Source organism: Microcebus murinus, chromosome 6, assembly GCF_040939455.1.
Source record: "Microcebus murinus isolate Inina chromosome 6, M.murinus_Inina_mat1.0, whole genome shotgun sequence".
Classification (NCBI taxonomy): domain Eukaryota; kingdom Metazoa; phylum Chordata; class Mammalia; order Primates; family Cheirogaleidae; genus Microcebus; species Microcebus murinus.
Genome location: NC_134109.1, coordinates 13,580,934 through 13,602,772, shown reverse-complemented (window position 1 = coordinate 13,602,772; position 21,839 = coordinate 13,580,934). Strand labels below are relative to the sequence as shown.

At 37.7% G+C, this 21,839-nt stretch overlaps 1 protein-coding gene across 2 annotated transcripts in view; it reads right to left on the bottom strand.

The window, feature by feature from the left end:
* RPS6KA5 (ribosomal protein S6 kinase A5) overlaps positions 1–21,839 on the bottom strand; it is a 168,390-nt gene that overhangs the window by 34,819 nt on the left and 111,732 nt on the right. For both annotated transcript variants that reach the window (XM_012773942.3, XM_076003775.1), the window contains 5 exons: positions 7,829–7,979; positions 4,778–4,939; positions 3,456–3,581; positions 2,928–3,061; positions 2,172–2,265 (listed from right to left, as the gene is read on the bottom strand). In XM_012773942.3, the coding sequence (XP_012629396.2) occupies positions 2,172–2,265; positions 2,928–3,061; positions 3,456–3,581; positions 4,778–4,939; positions 7,829–7,979 (667 nt within the window). The remainder of the gene's footprint in view (positions 1–2,171; positions 2,266–2,927; positions 3,062–3,455; positions 3,582–4,777; positions 4,940–7,828; positions 7,980–21,839) is intronic.

The following is a 21,839-nucleotide window of genomic DNA, read 5'->3' as shown; positions in this document are numbered from 1 at the left end:
AGTAGTATGAGATGGGACCATGGAAGTAAGAGATTAGAATGATACATGGAAAGGCCACATGCCAAGGAATGTGGGTGGTCTCTGGAAGCCAAAAAAGGCAAGCAAATGGATTGTCCCTGAAAGCCTCCAAAAGGAGCCAGCCCTGCCAACACCTTGACTTTAAATCACCAAGACTGATTTTGAACTTCTGATCACCAGACCGCAAGATAATAAATTTGTGTTTTAAGTTTGTGGTGATTTGTTGCAGCAGCAAAATGAAACTCATGGAGTATGTAAAGCACAGAAAAGGTACACAAAAAGACCTATGCTACTGCACAGTCAAAGGCTGAAGACGCACCTCAAGCAATTTCACCCGTTAGTTGTAAAGCAGACTGTGGATACAGGGATGATCTAGGTAACTGTGTTACCATCATGGGAAAAACCCAAGGTATATTTCAACAACTACATATTAGAATGATATATATTTATACTAGTATGTATAGGATGTTACATGACAATTTAAGTTTTAGTAACTCCTGAATATAAAAATAGCAAATAATCAACTTAAGGTGACATAAATAAAAAATTGGGGATGTAGTTCCTGAACTCTGACATCAGTCTGAAGGTCAGAGATCAAATGTCTTAGTTGGGAAGTAGCTATGGGCACAGTTGCAAATCCGTAGAGTGGGCATCTAAGGTCATGCACCCATTCCTTGAATGACATGTGAATTTCCTCTACATCATCTTCAATGAGAGATTGTCCAGTCTCTTCTTAAGTATCTCCAGTGGATAGGGGACTCACTACCTCAACTAGTGCTAAGTAGCCTGACTGGGCAGGAGGCAGAAGGGGAGCCAGGAGAGTACTTTTTCTGAGTCCTCACTTCAAAGGCATTTCTTTTCTGACTATGAGAGCCAAAGAGCAAGCAGAGGATGATGCCATTTTTGGGTGCTCACTGCCAGATGTGAAAATCAGGCCATGTTTCTGCCTCCCATAAAGCAGTAGAGCAAAGTAAATAAACCTTGTTGGGTTCTGAAGTTGGACTGTGTGGGTTTGGATCTCAGCCTTACCACTCAAACTGTGAGACCCGGTTATTTAATTTCTGTGTCTATTTTCTCACCTCATGAAGTTATGGCAAGGTCTGAATAAGATAATACATACACAGTATCTGGCACAACACCTGGAGGACCACACAAGGTACGTGATAACAAATGGCAGCAGTTATTATGGTTATGCTGCTACTGCCTGGTTTCACAATATACCATTCTTGGCCATGGTATTTGGGGAGATTTCAATGTGGTAGAGAACTGGGCCCCATCTATTCCAGGTCACAGATGTTACAGCAACACAAGAAAGACAACCCAGAACTGGAGACCAGGTTCACCCTACTAGATTTTCACTGACTTGCATGTGAACTTGGACCAGTCTCATGACCCTTCAGAATCTGTTTCTTCACTGGTAAAATGAGGGCAAACCACATTTAGGATTGGTTTTAGGTCTTATGTCTCCATGTTGTCCCAAGTAGGATTGCATTACCCCCCACCCCTGCCCAGTCTCAGGAGGAAAGAATAATGTAGTGGAGCAATTTCTGTCATTAGAGGTGGCAGCGGATGGGGTGAGGAGACACGGACCTGACAGAATGGTGTGCCACCCGAATCCCAAGTGGCATGCTTCTGTGTTAGGGTCCTACTGGAAAGCAGCAGGACCTGGCCTTGGGACTGAGCAGAATTTGCCACCTGGAGCAAGAAGATGTGAGGGAGTATCTTTGCCCTCTGCTTCCTATTTGTCTTTTAGCTTGCAGTGATTAGGCTCAAGGTTCTCTAAGTTCTACTCTAGAAGCGAAGGGAAAGTTGAAGACTTGAAATTCCCCAGTACTGAGAGGTATGCAGGGATTAAGTGACGATGAGTAGCAAAACACTGGCAATAAGCACATTGTAGCTAGGGACAGCACCACTGAGCTCCTGCCCCTCTGTCCTTCTGTCATGTCATAGGTGGCAACTAGTGAGTGCGAAAAGCAGAAGTGAAAGGACAAACTGATTTGAGGGTGGGTAAGAGTTCATGTGTGGAGTAGTTTCTCTGCCCTTTCTAGTGACTGAGTGATGTCCCATAGCCTAGACTCTGACTCGCAGCACCAACAAAACTGAAGAGTAGAACCTTCTATGCAAATTAGTACACACAGAAAAAAGTAAGATACCTGATCATGAAAGACTTCATGCAACTTCACGATATTGGGGTGTCCTTCACAGAGTTTCAGAGCTGTTATTTCTTTCTGAGTATTGGCTTCCATCCTGCAAGAGAAGTTAGCATCCATATGTTTCTTCAAGCAAGTTTTTGTGTATTGCCCCAACTCTAATTTTGTTTTTATTTACAGTACACTCAGAATACATGTGTCAAAGTATCGGAATGAGGTTTCCATGAAAGTAATGAATTTTACCACCCACCAGAAAAAGTAATACATTATTCTGGAGAATATTATTATTTCTGAGTCAGAAAAGCACTAATCATATGAAGAAATGGACGCTCTATTTGCCTGACAATTGGGTAAAAGAATATACAATCGTGAAGATAATAATCAGTTACCAAAACAACTAGCTGGCTCTCAAAGCTACCAGTAGCATGCTAAATCATTTAAGAGAAAAGTATTTCAAATATACAAGTAATAGAAATGGCAAGAACTGCTGAAATCACTAAGGGAACCTTATTAAATATATTGATGCCACAATAATTTTCTCATAATAAACTCAAAAACATATCAGACTATGATTTATGTCTAAATGGATTACTTTATGAGAAGATATCTATTAGAGCTAGAAGTATAATGGACCAACTGAAAAGTGGTTAAACAGCCTTATGATATACTGTTGGTTTCCTTTTAAATAAATATCTCTTAATTTACAGAATTCATTGACAAGTATGAATACACAAGAAAGACTACTATAAATAGTCACACCTTTTGCTGATTATTTTGACTGCAAAAGCTTGGTTACTTTTTTTGTGTATGCACTTTCGACAAATTGAAAAACTTCCTTCTCCCAATGGTTTGTCCTTCAGATCTAGGTCATAGTGTTGATAGAATGGAGAGTCCTGATAAGAAACCAACATCATTTAACTTAAGAAAATGTTAGTAATACATAAGAGATAAATAAAATTGTAGAATAATATAAAATTATTAAGATTAATAAATATATATGGAATATGTTTATAATCCAAAATTTATCTTACTTTAGTTCATTTCTATTTTCATCTATATCATTTATTTAAGATGGATAATTATCATCGTACAAAGGAGCTCATTCAAATTGATATTAATAATTCTCTAGGGAAAATATTGCTATTTCCATTTTATTCATTTTTAAAAATTATACTTTAGTTGAATGGTAAATCTATTATATTTACTAGATTTAAGAATGTTAATTAATGTTGGTATTTAAACACTCATGCAAACATATGTGTCATTTAAGTAACCATACTTATATACCTTCATCATTGCACTCCTGGCAACATTTGTCACTCCAGGACGTTCAACTCCCATGTGAAACTGAAGAGGGTCTATGACAGCTGCATTACGCTTGAATAGGATAGAAGGAGCAACAAAGGAATAGCCCTAAAAAGGGAAAGGAAAGGAAAGAATAAAGACTTGCAACTTTACCATTTAGCACAGATGAGACTATAATTATTTTTTTTTCCTGAGACACTCAAATATTTGTTGAGATGAATATAATTTTATTTTGCTATCCAAAATACAGGATTATCTCAAATCAACTGAAAAATGCTTTTCAGAAGGAAATAATGCCATCTTCTGGTAGAATTAAGCCAATTCCAAAATAAAGGTTGAAAAAGACTTCCTTTGTATTTCACCCCCAAAATCTGACTCGTAGCTGTACTTCTCCTGCATGGCTGATAAAAGTTTCACTTATAAACAATTAACTCCTAAAAAAAGATACAGTCAAGGTATTAAATAAAGTGCTCCAAGTGCTACTGTTTTGTAAACTTGAAAAATATTAATAGCAAGTTTCATTAGTTTCTAATTCAGCCATCATTTGATTTTTATTTATTTCTTCAAAATAATTAAATTTAAAATCAAGTTTTGGAAGGGGACAAAATGTAATGGCAGAATGATACGCTGAGCCAAAAGTGGTATAATGATGGATGATTAATCTGTTCAAGCTAGAACATCCACTAGTTCATTAACCTTTTTTTTAAACATCTACTAACTGCCTGGTCATGTGGTAGAAAGAGATATGAAGTGAAGAGGAGACATGTCTGGACGGCCAGATTAAACCATACTAAAGGTACACTTAGAAGAGTCAAAGAAGTAAGGCTATGATGCCATTTAATAGTTAGAATATTTTATCTTAAGTCTGATAATGATCCTTTCCTAAATATGATACTCTTCGAAATCTTTTGCTAAGAGTTAGCAGTTAAGATTATTTACTTAAGAATTAGATAATAATGTGAACTCTCTCTCTCTCTCTCTCTCTCTATATATATATATATGTATATATGAACAGAGGTAAAACAAAAGTATTATTGTATTGTCTATAAAAGAGCCAGAACAAAAACAAAATTTCAGGTATAAAATTAAGATTTCCTTATATAAAAAATAAACACATGAATATCTATTTAACAAACCATAAGGTTCAGTTTACAATCTGAAGTTATTTCTGTATTTAGTAATTTTGAAGAGATTAGGGAACTCCATTTTTAAGATGTTAACAAAACTACTTTAATCTGGGGAAATTAATCATTTCTTTCAAAGCACACACGGCCAACACACACATACATACAACGGGACAATACCTGAAACAGCCTCTCAGAGCTCTGGGGCAGGGCTGCAGGAGAGTAAGTGGGATCCATTTCTGTGAATTCTTCTGCAAAGTTACTCACATCTAATTCATCTCGAATGACTGGCTTAAATGGTGCTGGCACTTTTTTGGCAGCTAAATCATCCCAATTTATTTTCTAAAGCAGAGAAAGAAAATTGGTACAGAGTAGAAATCAACAAAGTCAAAATATATTTTCTTTCTTATTTTTTAAATGATGTTTCCCTCCTCTCACAAAATATATATTCTAAAAATAGCAAAGATAGATTAAGATTTTAATTAATTAATTAGAAAGAGAGCTAAAAATAAGGGCATGTATTTCAAACCAATAATTAAAAATATTTTTTCCCAAGCAAGAGCATGTGTTCCCTCTAGGTTATAGCTCCAGTCAGTGCTGTGTCTGAAAGCCCAGACTGCTTTCTATCACTGTTTGAGTCTCACAGTGTCCTCTGGGGGGCACCAAGACACCCTAGTTTCCCCGTAGAGATAACAGAAATTACGCCTGTCTTGAGCCTTCTGAGGAAGGTGTTAAGCCAAAAAGAAAACAAACAAAAAACCCAAAACAAAACAAAAAGCCACAATAAGAGGGTTCCAAATGCTCTACCGACATGAATAGTAGCTCTAAAAGAATATTCCTGCTTTCTAGAGGCAGCGTTACCTAGCTCTCTCCCTGTACTTGCTTTTCTTCCTGGTCATTTGGACAGATTGGCAAATAAACTCACTCTAAATCATGTATTTGCTTATGTCTATGAATGTAAATGATGTGATAGCTTTTTTCTCTGCATTCAAGCAGTTGCACTGTATGCACTCCCTATGCACTGTAACGTGCATAGTGAGTTTAGTGGTGGTAAAATGTGCAAACGTGCACTTCTTAGTTGATGAAATTCAGTAAGTTTAATCAACTACCATAAAATGTTTTATTATGCTCCCTGTGGATGAAATGGAAATAAAACAATTTCAGATTTTTAAATTTTTCACTTAGAATGAGATTTAGAGATCATTTAGTTCATCTTCATTATTTGATCCAGAAGAAAACTGAAGCCCAGAAATAAGAATCAACATATTCACTTAAATACCAGTTGTGGAAAGACCCAGGATTTGAACACAGGTCCTTGATTTTCTAGTTAGTGTTCTTTCCTCTGTATAGCTGTAATGTTTTCCATTATAAGCATATGATTTGTGCTTGGCTATTGTACACACATCAAGAGAAACTTCTACAGTAAAGGGGCAATTTAAAGAAATATATTGCTAGTAGAATGTTTAATATGTAAAATAACTGAACGATATTATGATCCCTTACACCCCCACCCCCCACCTCCTGCTCCATTTATGAAGAAAGAGACCACTTAGGTCTTTACGAGTAGAATTCTGGTCTTTCTGGAAGCATCCCTATCATTTAAAAAGTCAAGGCAATTAAGTAATCTAAAATTACTATTCTAAGCTATCAAAAGAGAAATTTAGCTAATATGAAAGACATACTTCAAGATTCACAAATACAGGGAAAAATGAAGAAAAAGATCTTAGGAAAATATAATTGGGGGTATTTTACTTGAATAGTTCCTTGAATTTTACCTGATTAATTTTTGAGATAAACTTCTGAACAAGATACTTAAGTCTGCTCAAAGAGTAATCTTGCCAAGCCATATGAATTTATGAAATGCACATGACAAGTTTATTTTATTCTAAATATATTTCTCACCATATTACTGAACTTCTATAAGATGTGCATTAATATTTCAAAAAACGATTACACTGATAGACTAAATATGCCTTTTTTGAGCATAGAAGTGCAAAGAGATAAGTCTCTTTTTTAATTAGTACTTTTTTCTATATTTAAAAAACAATAACATGAAAGCCTACTTGACAGAAAAGTTTTTTGTTTTGGTATGCTCTTTTCATTTGTGTTGGTGATAAAAACATAACAAAACTTGGATGGCCCCTTTATACCATAATTAGGTCATGATTGTTGATATAATGAAAATTTTAAAGTCATATGTGGCTAGGCACAGTGACTCATGACTGTAATCCCAGCACTTTGGGAGGCTGATGTGGGAGGATCACTTGAGATGTTCAAGACCAGCCTGGGTAACATAACTGTCTCTACAAAAAAATAATTTAAAAAATTTGGCAGGGCCTGGTATCACAAGCCAGTAATCCCAGCTACTCAGGAGGCTTGAAGCAGTAGGATCACTTGAGCCCAGGAATTAGAGGCCACAGTGAACTATGATAGGGTCACTACACTCCAGACTTAGTAACAGAGCATGACCTTATCTTTAAAAAAAAAAAAAAACAACAAACAAACAAAAAAATCCAGTCACACACCTAGGCCTTTTCAAATCAAAGCCATGGCATCTCAGGTTTGACCATTTAGCCTGGAAATCAGTAGTCAACTCAACTTAACCTTTTTTTCCAGTTATTTAATATTTTAGTGTTTTTTTGGACTAAATTGAGCAAACTAAGTTGAGCAGATGTGTTGGTGGTCTGTAGAATGGTCTCATTAGGCTTTTTGAGAATAAGAAAAGCACTGTCACAAAGACAGAACAATGAATAACGTTCTTTGTGTCATGGATATGTAACTGAGAAATAGGTAGATTTAAAATTTTTTTAAGATTTCTCCTAGGAAAAGAGGAAGAGATGAAATCACCATCTAAAAGGTGAAATACAGTGGCAGTAATAGCTCATGAACTCAGAGAGCAGTGAAAACTATAATAAAAGTCTTCTCAGTCCATATGCCTAAATCACAAGATCATAAATGGAAACCTTGAAACTCTAACCAATTATTATATAGAAAATTGAATGCAATTATGATCCTCTCCACTCCCACTTCATCTAGGTCTACACAAGCAGAATTTTGGTCCTTTCCAAAGGGCCCCTGTCATTTAAAAAAAGAAAGAAGAGGTGCAATGTATGTGAGAATAGGTGGGAAATGATCTCGGGAGGGACTGCGTCCACTAATTTCACCAAGAATGCCCAGCACCCTGAGAACAGCAGAGGCTATGAAACCCTCTGTCTGTTCGATATATTTCACCTGAAAGAAGAGATGTTCTTTGATTTCATCTGCATCACGTGGACCACATCCCAATCGCTTCTTGGGATCTTTCATCAAAAGACGCTGAATGAGGTCTTTAGCTAAAGCACTCATTTCTTGGGGATATGGAGGCTCACTTTTTAATATTCTCCTGTAGGCAGATAAAACTTGCTGTTAAAATAACCAGAGGATGAAGTTATAGCTGATGGCATTTTTAGCAAAAACAAGTATAGTGAAACACTTTGAAATTGAGCTACATGTGAAAGATATTTAAAATGAATAATACCTCAATCCTCAATAAAGTTGACAAAATATCTAAAATGAGATACCACGAAATCAAATTTTTGAAACTCAAATGAGCAGGAACAAAAAAATATTGGCTCATTTTTCAGCATACATCACTACTAATGGGAGGCTATATCCCAAACATTTCACTAGGGGGGAGAAAAAAAAAAAAGGAAAGCTTGGGGCTAGATTAGCCCTTCCAGATACAGAATAGACTCTGTTATTAAAGACTTCACAACATAGGCAACTCTTAACAAATTCGGGCGACTGAATTCAGCACTCAAGATTTAAAAAGACAAAAGAGAACTGCAACAGTCTCCACTCACTCTTTCCCTATGTGCCAGCAAACCTAAGGGGCCAGCGGGAATGCAGAGGAAAGTCGACCAAGACAGGGTGAGTCAGACCCACTTGGAGATGGTTCAGCTCCTGACACCTGAAGACGGGCACTCGCACTGGGCTTTTCATGGGGTGAAAGCATCTGCTTCATTATTTGCTACTACAAAGCAGCCAGGCAAGCCCTGGGAGGCAGGTGGAGCTCAGAGATGGAGTAAAGTCTACTATTTATTATGGAAAATAGAAAAATAAGTTTCTTGGTGAGAAATTTACTCTAATGTCACAGAAGAAATCAATTCAATCCAAGGGTAGCTTTCCCCCTCTTAAAAGCCAGATCGATAAATTAATGATAAAGAAATAATGGAAGGGATTGATTGAAATTAAGAAGCTTAACACAGTGTACATGAACATAAAAAATTACTCCATTATTTAGGTTTGCAAAAAGATCCCTTATTATACATTAAAATATTAATAAGTGTTATAGAACAAAAACAGATAATTAAACTTATAAGAAATAGTATAGTGTAGTACAAACATTGACTCTGGGGCCAGGCTGAGGCCTACGCTGGCCCCTCCTTGATCTTGCGTGACCTTGAGATAGTTAATTAACCTCTGTGTACCTCAGTTTCCTACCTGTAAAATGGGGCTAACAACATCATCTACCTAAAATGAGTATTATGATGCTTAAATGAGTTAAGATGTGCAGAGTGCTTAACACAGCACCTGGAACCCAGCAAATGCTTGATGAATGTGAGCTACTAAATGTTACACTGTCCTTCTAAGGCAACCACACAGAAAACAGGCCTAGAAGCTGTGTAAAATGGCCACTGAGAATCAGTTAAATGATAATAGAACTGTAATTTTTAACAAAAAAATTCCAGCAATGTTGTTAATCTCAAAGTTAATTCTGTTTCTAGCACTCCATTCTGGGAACCCAAGAAAATGCAGGTAGAACAAGGCAAGAAATAAGCAGTACACTCCCTTCATTTGATTTAGTATTCTCCTGTTGCTCACGGCTTGTCAGGGGTTTCAGCATTGGTGGCAACAATCTTCTCAGGTGAGGCGCAGGCATACCTGAGAGAGAAACTGGGAATCCTGCTTCTTGGGGAAAAATAAACATAGACTTGCCCATTTTCTTCTACCTTTAGTATTCTTTTCACAGGAAAAGAATTCTTCATGTAAAGGATTAGGGTCTAGATAAACACACTGCTGGTGGCATTCACTTCTGCTGAATCAGGGCAGAGAAATGTGCACTTTGGCTAACACCATCTTAGGGTACTGTATCATCTATTACCTCTTACAAATTAAGAACGCTGCAACACGTACTGGAAATCTACTCTGTACCAGGAACTAGGGAAAGAACAGTCAGGTCCTGAGGCCTGAAGACATAAAATGGGGAAATGTCCACCAAGCTGGGTCCATCCTCAAAAAGAGGAGCACCCGAAGGCAGTGGTAGCCCTGCCGAGACGCCAAGACTGGGAAGGGGAGCATGTGGGACCAGAGGCACAAGTCGGGAGTGGGCGTTCCGGCCGACAGCAGGACTGGTGTGTGACCAAGGTAGGCGGCATGTGCCATCGTAGGGAGCTGGAATTTTAGATTCAGATGAGGCAGGGACCGCATCAGGAAGAAACTGAGTAGAAACCTGAAGGCGTTTCTGCTGAAAATAGTGCTGATGAGGGAGCCTGGAGAAACACCAGTGATAGTCCCAAAGGCTTCTCTTTCCTGAGTGAAAATTGTATGGCCAGAACAGCAGGAGTAGGCCCTAGCAGAGGGTGGTGAACATCCTGCCCCAGCTTGGAGAAGGAAAAGCAGCAGGCACATGGCACACTCACTGGAGGACATCACTTAGGCACCCTGTCGTCTCAGTCAACTGAGTGGCATAGGGTTTCCTCACCGACCTGGAGAGGTCCTGAGGCCTAGTCCTATCAGAAAACTGCAGCGCCAGGAAGAGGTCCAGAAACTGGGAGTGGGGTGGTGAGGGGGAAGGACTTACAGCAGGCTAAACTTATCTCCAGATGATTTCACATGTATCATTTTTCTTAATACTGTTTCCTTGAAACACAGTGGGGTTAAGATAAATGTGACACTGCTTCTGTGTTAGGTGGTTGAGACAGCCAACTCTGGAATTTAACTGTATCTGGAATGAGGGCTGAGTAGGTATGTATGGCCTCAGAGTTTTCTCATCAAGGACTATTTAAAAGACTTTCAGAAAACAAGATTCTGTGTGTTATCATTTATACCCAAGGTCGTCCTCGTAGGGCCTTGGAAGCTACATTCATGGGCAGCTGGAAGATACAGCTACTGCGCTGAGCTTCCCATGCTGAGGTGGTCCACACCTACCTGTGTGCTCTCATCTCTCTCATCACAGAGGCTACGTGTGTCCTCTGTGGGCTGGAAAGCCATGCCACAGAGGCGATGGAAGGACCCCTGATGAAGATGTTTGATGTTGTCATGCTGATACACCATTTCCTGTCCGATATCCTTCTATAAAACTAAGTAAAACTTGTACCAGATTCCAGCCTATTGTGACGCATGAATGTGAATGTCAACTGAACCCCAGATGACTGCTAGCTATACAGAATGGATTATGCAGAAATGCGGGGGAGGGCGGAGGATTTCTGTGGGATAGTTAGTCATAACAATGCTAGAGCATCCTGCAACAAGGGCAGGGAGACATTTCTCGGGTGTTGCTGCCCCTTCACCTCCTCCAATGTGCTTGATTTCTGAATTGGCAACAATCTAAAGTTTTTTTTTCTTGCTTCAAAATGAATCTGGCAAACTTCAGAAATGAATTGCAATTAGGTAGCCCCAAATAAATCTTAGTGCCCTCTACAAAGTCAGAACGGGCTCTGAGTTGATATAGCATATTAAACACTTCAAGTATATGTTATCATTTAATCCATACAACAATCCTATTAAAAGACTATTATCACTGTTTTATAAACAAGGAAAGATTCCTTTCAAAAAAGCAAGAAATAAAATATTAATTAAAATTTCAACAAGGAATTTTATAACATGGGTGACATTTTTAACATTTGCAAGAATAAGCACATAGTACAGCTAAGAAAATTCTGAAAAAGAAAACTGGGAGTGATTTGCCTAACTTCATATTACAATGTATGATAAAACAAAATTGTAAAAGCGAGGTGCTAGTAAAATAAAACATCCAAATCAAGTGAATAGAAGAGACATCATGAAAAATAACAAGGCATACATAAAAACTTAGTATCGTTTTTAAAAAGTGACTAGCCAACATAGGAAAGCCTATTTGTTCAACAAATATGTTGGGGAAATGAGCCATTTAGGAAAAAACATATAAGGGCAAGATCCTTGTCTTATACCATACCCCAAATAAACTCCAAATGGACTGAGGAATCACATGTATAAAACAAAACAATATAAAATTAAATTCCATAATAATATAAAAATGAATAAAAAATTTCTTCCTCTTCATGGACATTAAGTTTCTAAAATCCCCCATGGCAAAAGAAATTGACAATGATTAACTTAAGAATTTGGGTACAATGTACACTATTCGGGTGACAGGTACACTATGGGTACACTAAAAGCCCAGCCTTCACCACTATACAAATATCCATGTAGCAAAAAACCATTTGTACCTCCTGAATCTATTGAAATAATTTTTTTAAAATTTAAAAAAATAATTTATGGAATAAATGGTAAGAACACCAAGATTAAAATTACACTTATAATGGGAGAGGGATGGATAGATGGGTAGACTGGTAATGAGCAAGGGCAGTAAAATAGTCACAGTAGAATCTAGGCAGTGAGCATGTGGGCGGCCACTGTAATAAATGTTTGAAAATCTTTATAATACGTTTTAGGGAAGTAAACCTATGAAACTTTGTGCATATGTTTTGTATGTTTACTGAAATATAACAATAAAGACTGTCTCAACAAAGTCACTACCTTTAAGTACAACATCATTAGCAATATTGGGCAATGCATACTCCTTCACCTCACTGAGGTTTTTGTTCAAGTGTCATCTTTTTGCAGAAGCTTTCTCTAATTGTCCCATCAAGAATAGCTGCTTCCCCAACTCTTTATCCCTTTACTCTGTTTTAGTTTTCTGCATGGATTTATAGTATATTATATATTTGTCTTTTATAAGCTCCGAGTTTACTAAAACGAATTAAAATAGAAGCTCTAAGGGAGTAGGGATTCTCTTTGTTTTGTTCACTGCTTTATTCCCAGGGCCTAAAACATTGCTTAGCATATAGCAACTCCTCAAGAAATATTTAGTGAATAAATATCTAATAGTTTCCCATTTACCATACTTTGCTCACTCAGGATCCTTCTCCCCACAGTTTCAATGAGATGCCTACAAATAATTCTTTTGCTTTTGTACAAATGGCATGCATTCTCATGGGTCCTTTGTTTATTTCTATCCTCCATTTAAAAATTCACAATCTTTCCTATTTTGTGACTTAAAGTTGTTGACTTTCACTTCCTGGTTCCCATGTGGTCCCAGAATTATAGAATTATTTATATGCCTGCCCGAGTTAGAAAGAGCTTTCAGTAAACCTCATTTAAATTTTTGTCCAACACTAGGTGAAAAGTTAAGCATATCATAGTATATTCCACCAATAGTACATTATGTAGCCATTACAAAATTACGTTTGTAATGAAAGTTTGTAATTAGAGAACACAATGCTTTTGATATAAATTTTAAGCAAAAACTAAAAAATATAAAATTATATTTCTAGTATGAGTACAACATTATATAGGTGAAAACAAAATAAAATGTATTACAACATTAACAGTGTATATCTCTGGGTGCTGTTATTGACTCTTTACCCCTTAGGCATGTCTGAAACTATAATAATGAACATTATGTTTAGAATAGGGAAAGTAAAATGAATTTCACTTACAAGATCACCAATCCATTGACAGGAGTACACAGAGTGGCCGGAGGCAAGGGAGTCTCGGACCTCCCATGTCAGGCCCACCTGGGCCACTGTGGGTACTGCCCACCATCTGACAGGCTTTCCCTTCTACCCTGGCCCTCGACCGAACTGCATCTCCATCATGACTTCCTTGGCAACCCAGTTCCTAAGGACCCCCGCCCCCTTTGTACTTCCACAGCATTCTTCTCACCACTCACACATTTGTCAAAACTTCCTGATATGTGAATTTTCATTTATTTATCCCGTATCTTCCCACACACCATATAAGTTTTCTTAGAACAAAGGCTGTGCCCTTATATTTCTCTTCCTCCTTAGGACTAAAACATTATTCAGCAACTCCACTGACTGATGAAATCAATTCCCCTGCTATCCGTGGGCCAGCACTTCCCAGTCCTTTACATGAAACAAGTGCCTGCCAGACTCAGAAGGAAACAGCAGCATTACCCACGAGATAGCAAGAAGCAACTTTCTAGTCACTTTGTACTTGACCCTGGGCCAACCACATGGTAGATCTGAGTCCTTAGGCAAGTTACATCCAGCCTTCATCTGTAAAACAGCATATACTACTACCTATTTTTCAGAGTTGTAGGGATTCAAGGATATAATGTGGGTGACTTCTTAGCACAGAGGCTGGCACATGGTGGTCTCTTGGTGAATGCCATGGGATGCCCCAGAGGGTAGAATCTCAAGCTGTCACTTCCCTTTGGATGTTACTGAGTTCTTCCATTGTCCACTTAACCTGTGTTTCCCTAAGCCACATCAGCTGGGTCACTAAGAATAATACAATGAGATTCTCTGGTTAGTGTGCTTACCTGCCCCTGTAGAATCTGCAATTACACTCAAAAGTCTCCCCCTGTAACTCGTAGGAGTCCCCAGGGCATGTCTTATGTGAGCTATTAAATACTCTCCTTCATTCTCACATGAAGCATCTCATTTGCCTCTGCCTCCCAGGACATTAACCACATCCCCCCACTGCCAGGGAAACCATCCAAGAGGTGCCCACTCCTGCCACTGCTTCTGGGGCTGAAGGAGAAAACCTGTTTCTTACAAAGTTAGGGGAGCCACAGTGTAGGCATAATACTGCAAAAATGCCACTGCAAAGAGCTTTCTTTTCAACTTACAGCATCATCTTCCTGAAAGGAATAAATGTTACCTAGAATTGTTCTTCCTCTCTCAATGACTAAGGCTTCCTTAGTGAACCAAGCTCGTCTGCCTGGGCTCCTCTCCCTCAGACTCTCAAGACAGTTAGATTAGGTGGGTCTACTAGACTGGTTTATCAGACATGCCTGAACCCATCTTATCTCAGAGGTGGACATAGCTTAGGCTAACGCTGGGATCTCATCATACTTACTGTGGCTTTTATTGGCAGACCTCTTCCCTGTCCCTTTTTCTTCCTGCACTCTTTTCTGTGGCCCACACAAGGCAGTTGAAGCTTTTACTTCTCTACTTATTTATTCCATTTTCACCATCAGAGTGCCTTCCCTAACAAGAGCAAGATGATAGTAAAGGTGGGGAAACCAGACCTTGGGGTTCCTTGGGGCCAAGTGGTTGCATGTGACAATAAAACTAAGGCAGTGACTGAAGCCCAGAGCAGATTGGAATGCAAGGAATTTCAAAGAGATTGCTAAATGGAAAAGAGCCAGAGGCAGAGAGCAAGAGCCGAAGTACAGACTCAAGACATCATCCAACTTGGGAGGCCACAGAGAACCATAAGCATAGGAGAAATGGCAGGTCACTCCAGAGACCAAAATAAGTGACAGAGTCCTGAACACACAAGGCCACCTTCTTCCTTCTGTAGCCCTTTCCAGTAGGTATAAGGCTGATCTTTTAACTTCAGGTCGATGGGAATAGTGGAGAACTGGCTGGGGGGTTAACAGAAGTGGCAGCAAAGTACCTACACCGGGGCATCACTCTGGAAACAACAGAAGGCCAGGTCTCAGAGGGGAGCAGTGTGACACTAAGGGGGAGCACAGAAAGTGAAAACCAGGCTGATGGGGTTTCTGATGGATCCTCTCCCTCGTCGGAAGGATTATCCCTACGTTTTATTCAGGGCTCCAAATACTCCACCTTCCAGGGAATGCCTTACAGAAATTAATAATATAGTAGGATTCACCCATGACCCCACATGTACAAGTGGAGTAGAGAAGATATGAAGCTGAGGAATATGAGTGCCAAGGGAAGGGCCATTTCATTCTGTTCCTCTCCATGCTACACCTCTCCTGTCACTGGACTCTAGTCTAAGTTACTGCAATTAGACCATGTAGAAGAATGTCCAGTCAGTAGTCATTGTGACAAACTTTAATAGACTTTCGGTAACTAGTTAAAAAATCCTGGGAAACGTAGATGCTGATATTAGGTATAGAAAAATGTAGCATGAGGAAAGAAAGAAAAGAAGGGACAAATTGAGAATCAAGGAGGCTTTATAAAATATGCCTATAAAGGATTTTATCATAAAGACAAAATAAGATAAAAAGCTAAGCAAAAAATAAATTTGATCTCTTCTTAAAACGGTAAAAAATGATACTTGCAATTATTATATATATAACTCCAAAAGCAAGACATCTATAAACAGAAAATTTTTGAAAACACCAATGGACAAAGTGAATGAACAAATGAACTAACTAATGAACATGGATAAAATACAAAAAATACAACCGAATTACTGTCTTGATTTTGTATTCAAAAGAATGTAGCAAATCAATGAATCAAAATAATTACCTAAAGAGAAAAAACTCCTTGGGAGGCCAAGGAGGATAAATTAATTACCTAAACCAGGGGTTGGCAATGTTTTTTGTAAATGGCCCATGGTAGGCAGACTTTGAAGATGGTCTCCAATGATCACGCTATCCTTTTATTCAGAGACCTTTAAGTGTGGGCTGGACCTAGTGCCTTTCTTCTTACCAATATTACACAGTAAACATGACAGCATGTCACTTTCATGATTAGATTAGAAAACATTCCATCTTCCTAGGGACTATTCCCAACTCACATGCTTTGATGAAGCAAGCTGCCATGTTATGGAGGCCCACATGGCAAGGAACTGAGAGTGGTCTTCAGCCAACAGCCAGCAAGGAACTGAGGCCCTCCGTCCAACAACCCACAAGTAACTGAATCTTGCCAATTTAACCACATGAGTTTGGAAGCAGTTTCTTTCCCAGTTGAGCCTTGAGATAACTAAATCCTGGCCAACATTTTGCAGGATCTGTGACAGACCCTGAAGTAGAGGACCTAGCAGAGCTGTGCCCAGATTCTTGGTCCACAGAAATTATAAGATAAGAAATGTATGTGGTTTTTGTGCCACTAAGTTTTGGGGTAATTTGTTAGTTGGCAATGGATAATGGAAAATGAATACAGAGCCAAACAGTATATATTTTAGGCTTTGCAAACTACATAGTCTTTGTGGCAACTATTCAGCTCTGCTGTTATAGCACTAAAGCAGCCAGAGAAAATACATAAATGAATGAGCATGGCTATGTTCTATTAATGGGCACTGAAACTTGAATTTCATATAATTTTCACATGTCATGAAATATTAATCTTTTCATTTTTTTCAACCATTTAAGAATGTAAAAACCATTCCTAGCTCATAGGCCACATAAAAACAGGCAGCAGACTGGATTTAGCTTGTGAGCTATAGTTTGCTGACCCCTGACTTAGAAGATACTAACTAGAGCTCTGTTTAAACCATTACTTTGATAACACTTATGCCTGTATTTATATAACATTATGCTTATAATAATACAATGAAACATTAATAAAGTATATTTTATTGATGGAAAATGAAATACCAAATAAACATCTCTTGGCAAACATCTTCTACATTTCCAAGGCAGAAAAAGTGAGATAAAGAAACAACCCTGTCAAAGATGATGGGAAAGCTACAAATAAAACTATGTCCTGATTCTCAGGCGAGGGTATATTCAATTATTATGGCTTACAAAGCCCCAGGCTTACAAGTAAAGGGCTCCTCCTTATAGAAGCAGGCAGAACAACTGATGGGAATTCCACTGTGTGGGTGTATACCTTCGGGTACAGCAGTAATACATACCCTAAAAGAAGAGGTTCTCTACAGAAAGGCAATAAAAGCTAGTGAAAGACACACAAGAAAAGCACATGCTACATACATGAAGCAAAAATAAGGAACATATTCACAGAAAAGCTAAAGAGCAATCATTCAAATCTGTAATACTGACAATTTAACAGAATTATTCTATGTTCTTGATTGGACAAGAACATAGATTAACATGCAGAGATAAGAGATGGATGATTTCAGCTTAATTTAAGGAGAAAAAAACTCTATACAAGTAAAGTTGTTCACTAGTGAACATGATTTCCTTACACAATGGTGGTGTCCTTTCAGTGATGGCACGTGACTATCCGGGATTCTTACAGACTAAGGGGTTCTTACAACAGGGAGAAAATTGGACTCTAAGTTTTCTTTTCATTCTAAGTTCTTATCATATTTGGAAATTTGATATACCAAAAAAATTTCATTCTAGGATATCTATAGACATCAATAGTAAACAGATAACTTGGAAAATACATTTTTTTTTTCTTTTTAGACAGAGTCTAACTCTTATTGCCCCAGCTAGAGTGCCGTGGCATCAGCCTTGCTCACAGCAACCTCAAACTCCTGGGCTCAAGTGATCCTTCTGCCTCAGCCTCCCAAGTAGCTGGGACTACAGGCATGCGCCACCATGCCTGGCTAATTTTTTTTTTATATATATTTTTAGTTGGCCAATTAATTTCTTTTATTTTTAGTAGAGACGGGGTCTTGCTCTTGCTTAGGCTGGTCTCGAACTCCTAACCTTGAGCGATCCACCTGCCTCAGCCTTCCAGAGTGCTAGGATTGCAGGAGTGAGCCACCGTGCCTGGCCAAAAATACATTATTTTGAAGGATATTAAAAAATACAGGAAGTATTCATAGTTCAGGGAAGATCATAATAATTAAGTAATGGAAGAATTCAATGATGAGAAAAAGCCTGAGCTAATTAAGACATTTGAGGACAAGAAAATTATATTTATCTAAATGATACATATTTTAAAAAGAACAGACTATGAAAGATTTGATGCCAGGAAAGACAATCAGAATAATTACAGGAAAATGTAATGTATGATAATTCAGTTATTACACTGTTTGTAAATTTCTGTACAAAAAAAGTCCCCAAGGGATCATAGGTTGACACTAAGCTTTAAACAAAGTTATTAGCATGACAAAGTGGATAATTAATTCATTAAAGGGAAGGAATCCTACTTAAATTTTTGAAAAATCTGTTTGCTCTAGTTTTAAGATTTTAGATGATCTAATTCAGGCTATTTTTCTCTTTCTAAAACCAGAATGCCAATTGATTGATATAAAGGGAATAAAAGCAATTTAAATTCAAACATCATTTGGTTCAAAATATACTTATCATAACCAATACAATTCTCTTACAGTCAGACCTATAGTGGACAGAGAAACTATAAAAAGAAGATTGCTTGTGTGTGTGGAATCAAAAACAGGGAAATCAGTCAGAGGAGGAATCAGTCAGGGAAATCAATCATCAGGCTAAGGCCATCGTTTGCACCTGTCACTGATCTTGCAATTGGACCCAAATTCTCCAGACTATGGCCAAGGTTTCCTACATTCTGAGTCATCCTCAAACTGTCAAAAAAAATCCATTGAAGATATACAAAGTCATATTTAGATTTTTCATAAGAGGTATGATTTTCAACTATGATTTTAAAAAGAAGTATTCCTGCTCACTTAACTTTGGTATTAAATAAGCTGAAACAGTGAGAAATCACTCTCTTCCTAGCTTGTCCTGGAAAAAATTTAAAATTTGTAAACAGTTTTATTGAAGTACAACTGATGTACAATAAACTTCCCACAAAGTGTACAGTTTGATAAGTTTTGACACACATATACACCTGTGAAACCATCACCACAATCAAGATAATGAACATATTCATAACCTACCAAAGTTTTCTCATATTCCTCTATAATCTCTCCTGCCTTTCCCCATCCCAGTACCCAGGCAACCACTATTCAGCTGTTGTTGTAGATTAGTTTGCATTTTCCAGAATTGAAAGTATGTAGTATATAATCTATGTTGTCTGGCTTCTTTCACTCAGTGTAATTATTTTGAGATTCATCCATTTGTTGTATATATCAATAGATAATTCCTTTTATTACTAAGTAGTATTCCATTTGTATGGGCAAACCATAATTTGTTTAACCACTTACTTGTTGACAGACATTTGGGTACAAGTTTTTGCATGGATATATGTTTTCATTTCCATTGGTAATTACCTAGGAGTGGAATAGACAGATCATATAATAAGTAATGTTTAATTTGTAAAGAAACTGCCTGTTTTCCAAAGTCGTGGCATTTTATATTTCCCCTTGCAGTGTATGAAAGTTCCAGTTCCTCCATATCTTTATCAGTAGTTGGTATGGTCAGTCTCTTTATTTTTAGCCATCCTAGTGAGTACATAGTGGTATTTAACTGAGGTTTTTTTAGAGACAGGGTCTCACTTTGTCACCCAGGCTGGAGTGCAGCAGCATGATCATAGCTTACTGCAGCTTCAAACTCTAGACTCGAGCGATTCTCCTGTCTCAGACTCCTTAGTTGGGACTACAAGTGCACACACTCAAGTATTTTTTTTCACTTTTTTTGTTTTTTTAGAGATGGGGGTCTCACTATATTGCCCAGGCTGGTCGCAAACTCCTGGCCTCCCATCTCAGTCTCTCCAGTTGCTGGGATTACAGGTGTGAGCAACCATGCCTGGCTGCTGAGGTTTTAATTTGTATTTCCCTAAAGACTAATCATGTTGATCATCTTTTCATGTGTTTATTTGCCACGGACAGTGCTTCTTTAGTGAATTGTTCAAATTTTTTGCCCACTTTTAAATAAGGTTGTTTTCTTGAGTTATAAGAATTCTTTATATATTCTGGATACCAGTCCTTTAGCAGATATATGACTTAAAATTTTATTCCAGTCTGTGGCTTGTCTTTTCATTCTCTTGACAGTTTTGAAGAGCAGAAGTATTTAATTTTGATGAAGTCCAATTTATCAGTTTTCTTGTATAGGTTGTACATTTTGTGTCACACCTAAAAAATCTTTACCTAATACAAGCTCACAAAGATTTTCCTCTATGTTTTCTTCCAGAAGTTTTATAGTTTTAGGTTTTACATTCAGGTCTATAATCCATTTTACGTTAATTTTTCTATGGGTGCGAAGTAATTCTCGAAGTTCATTTTTTCCCACCTGGAAAAAGCCAATGATTCCAGCACCATTTGTTGAAAAGACTATCTTTTCTCTACCGAAGTGACTTTGAACCTTTGTAACAAATCAGTTGCCATTGATCCTTTGTTTATCTTTATACCAATACCACAGTATCTTAATTACTATAGCTTATAATAAGTCTTGAAATCAACTTTGTTCTATTTCTTCAGAGGTGATTTGGCTATTCTAGGTCTTCTACATTTCCATATGAATTTTAGACCCAGGCTGTCAATTTCTACTAAAGAAAGAAAAGCCTGCTGGAATTATGATTGCATTGAATCTATAGATCAATTTGGAGGGAAATAATATACTAACAACTATACTGAGTAGTTCCTTCACATGTGGGTTTATCAGTATTCTATGAATACTTCTGCCAATCTCTGCACTTCCTGCCCTCTCTGAGCTTCTCTTTCCTCTCCACACTCTGTACTGCCAACTCTAGCTTTCTTGGTCTTCCTATACTCTCTGTTCCTTCTCTTCAACTCCCTTTGGATTTCCCCCACCTGTGTTTCTGCCTGCACACTCTCTCAAAGCAGTTAGCTGGGGCAATCACAGAGCTTATCTTGTTTATTTTCTTCCTCTCAAAGACCACCGTCCTTCATTGCCAGGTGCCCACTGTCTTTAAAACTGTTGTTTCATATATTTTACCCATTTTAAAAATTATTTCAGGCAGGAAGGTAAATCTGGTCCCTGTTTTCCCACCTTTGTTGGAAGTGAAATCTCAATTTTTAATTTGTAATGTCAAATCTGTTCTCAAAGTTATAAAATCCAAGTAAAAACAAGACAAAAACATAACTAGTAATTAGTATAATGTTTATCACTCTTCTTTTATTTGTTCATTAACTCATTTCATTCCACAAATATTTATTGAACTTTACAGAGTAAGTACTGAGAATCAAAGCCAGACATGTCCCTTGCTCTCACAGAGCTTACAATCTAGTAAGACAGCAATCTAGCGGGACAGACATTAATCAAATAACTATAAACAAAAAGGTATCACTGTAACTATGATATCTGCTATGAAGGAAAAGAAAGAATAATGCTATGAGAACCTATAAGAGGATGATTTTATGGTATTTCTTTCTATTGAGCCGACATCCGCGAGTAGAAAAACATTGTTAGTGTTTCATGTTGAAGTCATGAAGAAATAACATTATGTATACAGTGGGGAAAAACTGTAAAATAAACTTCTCAGTA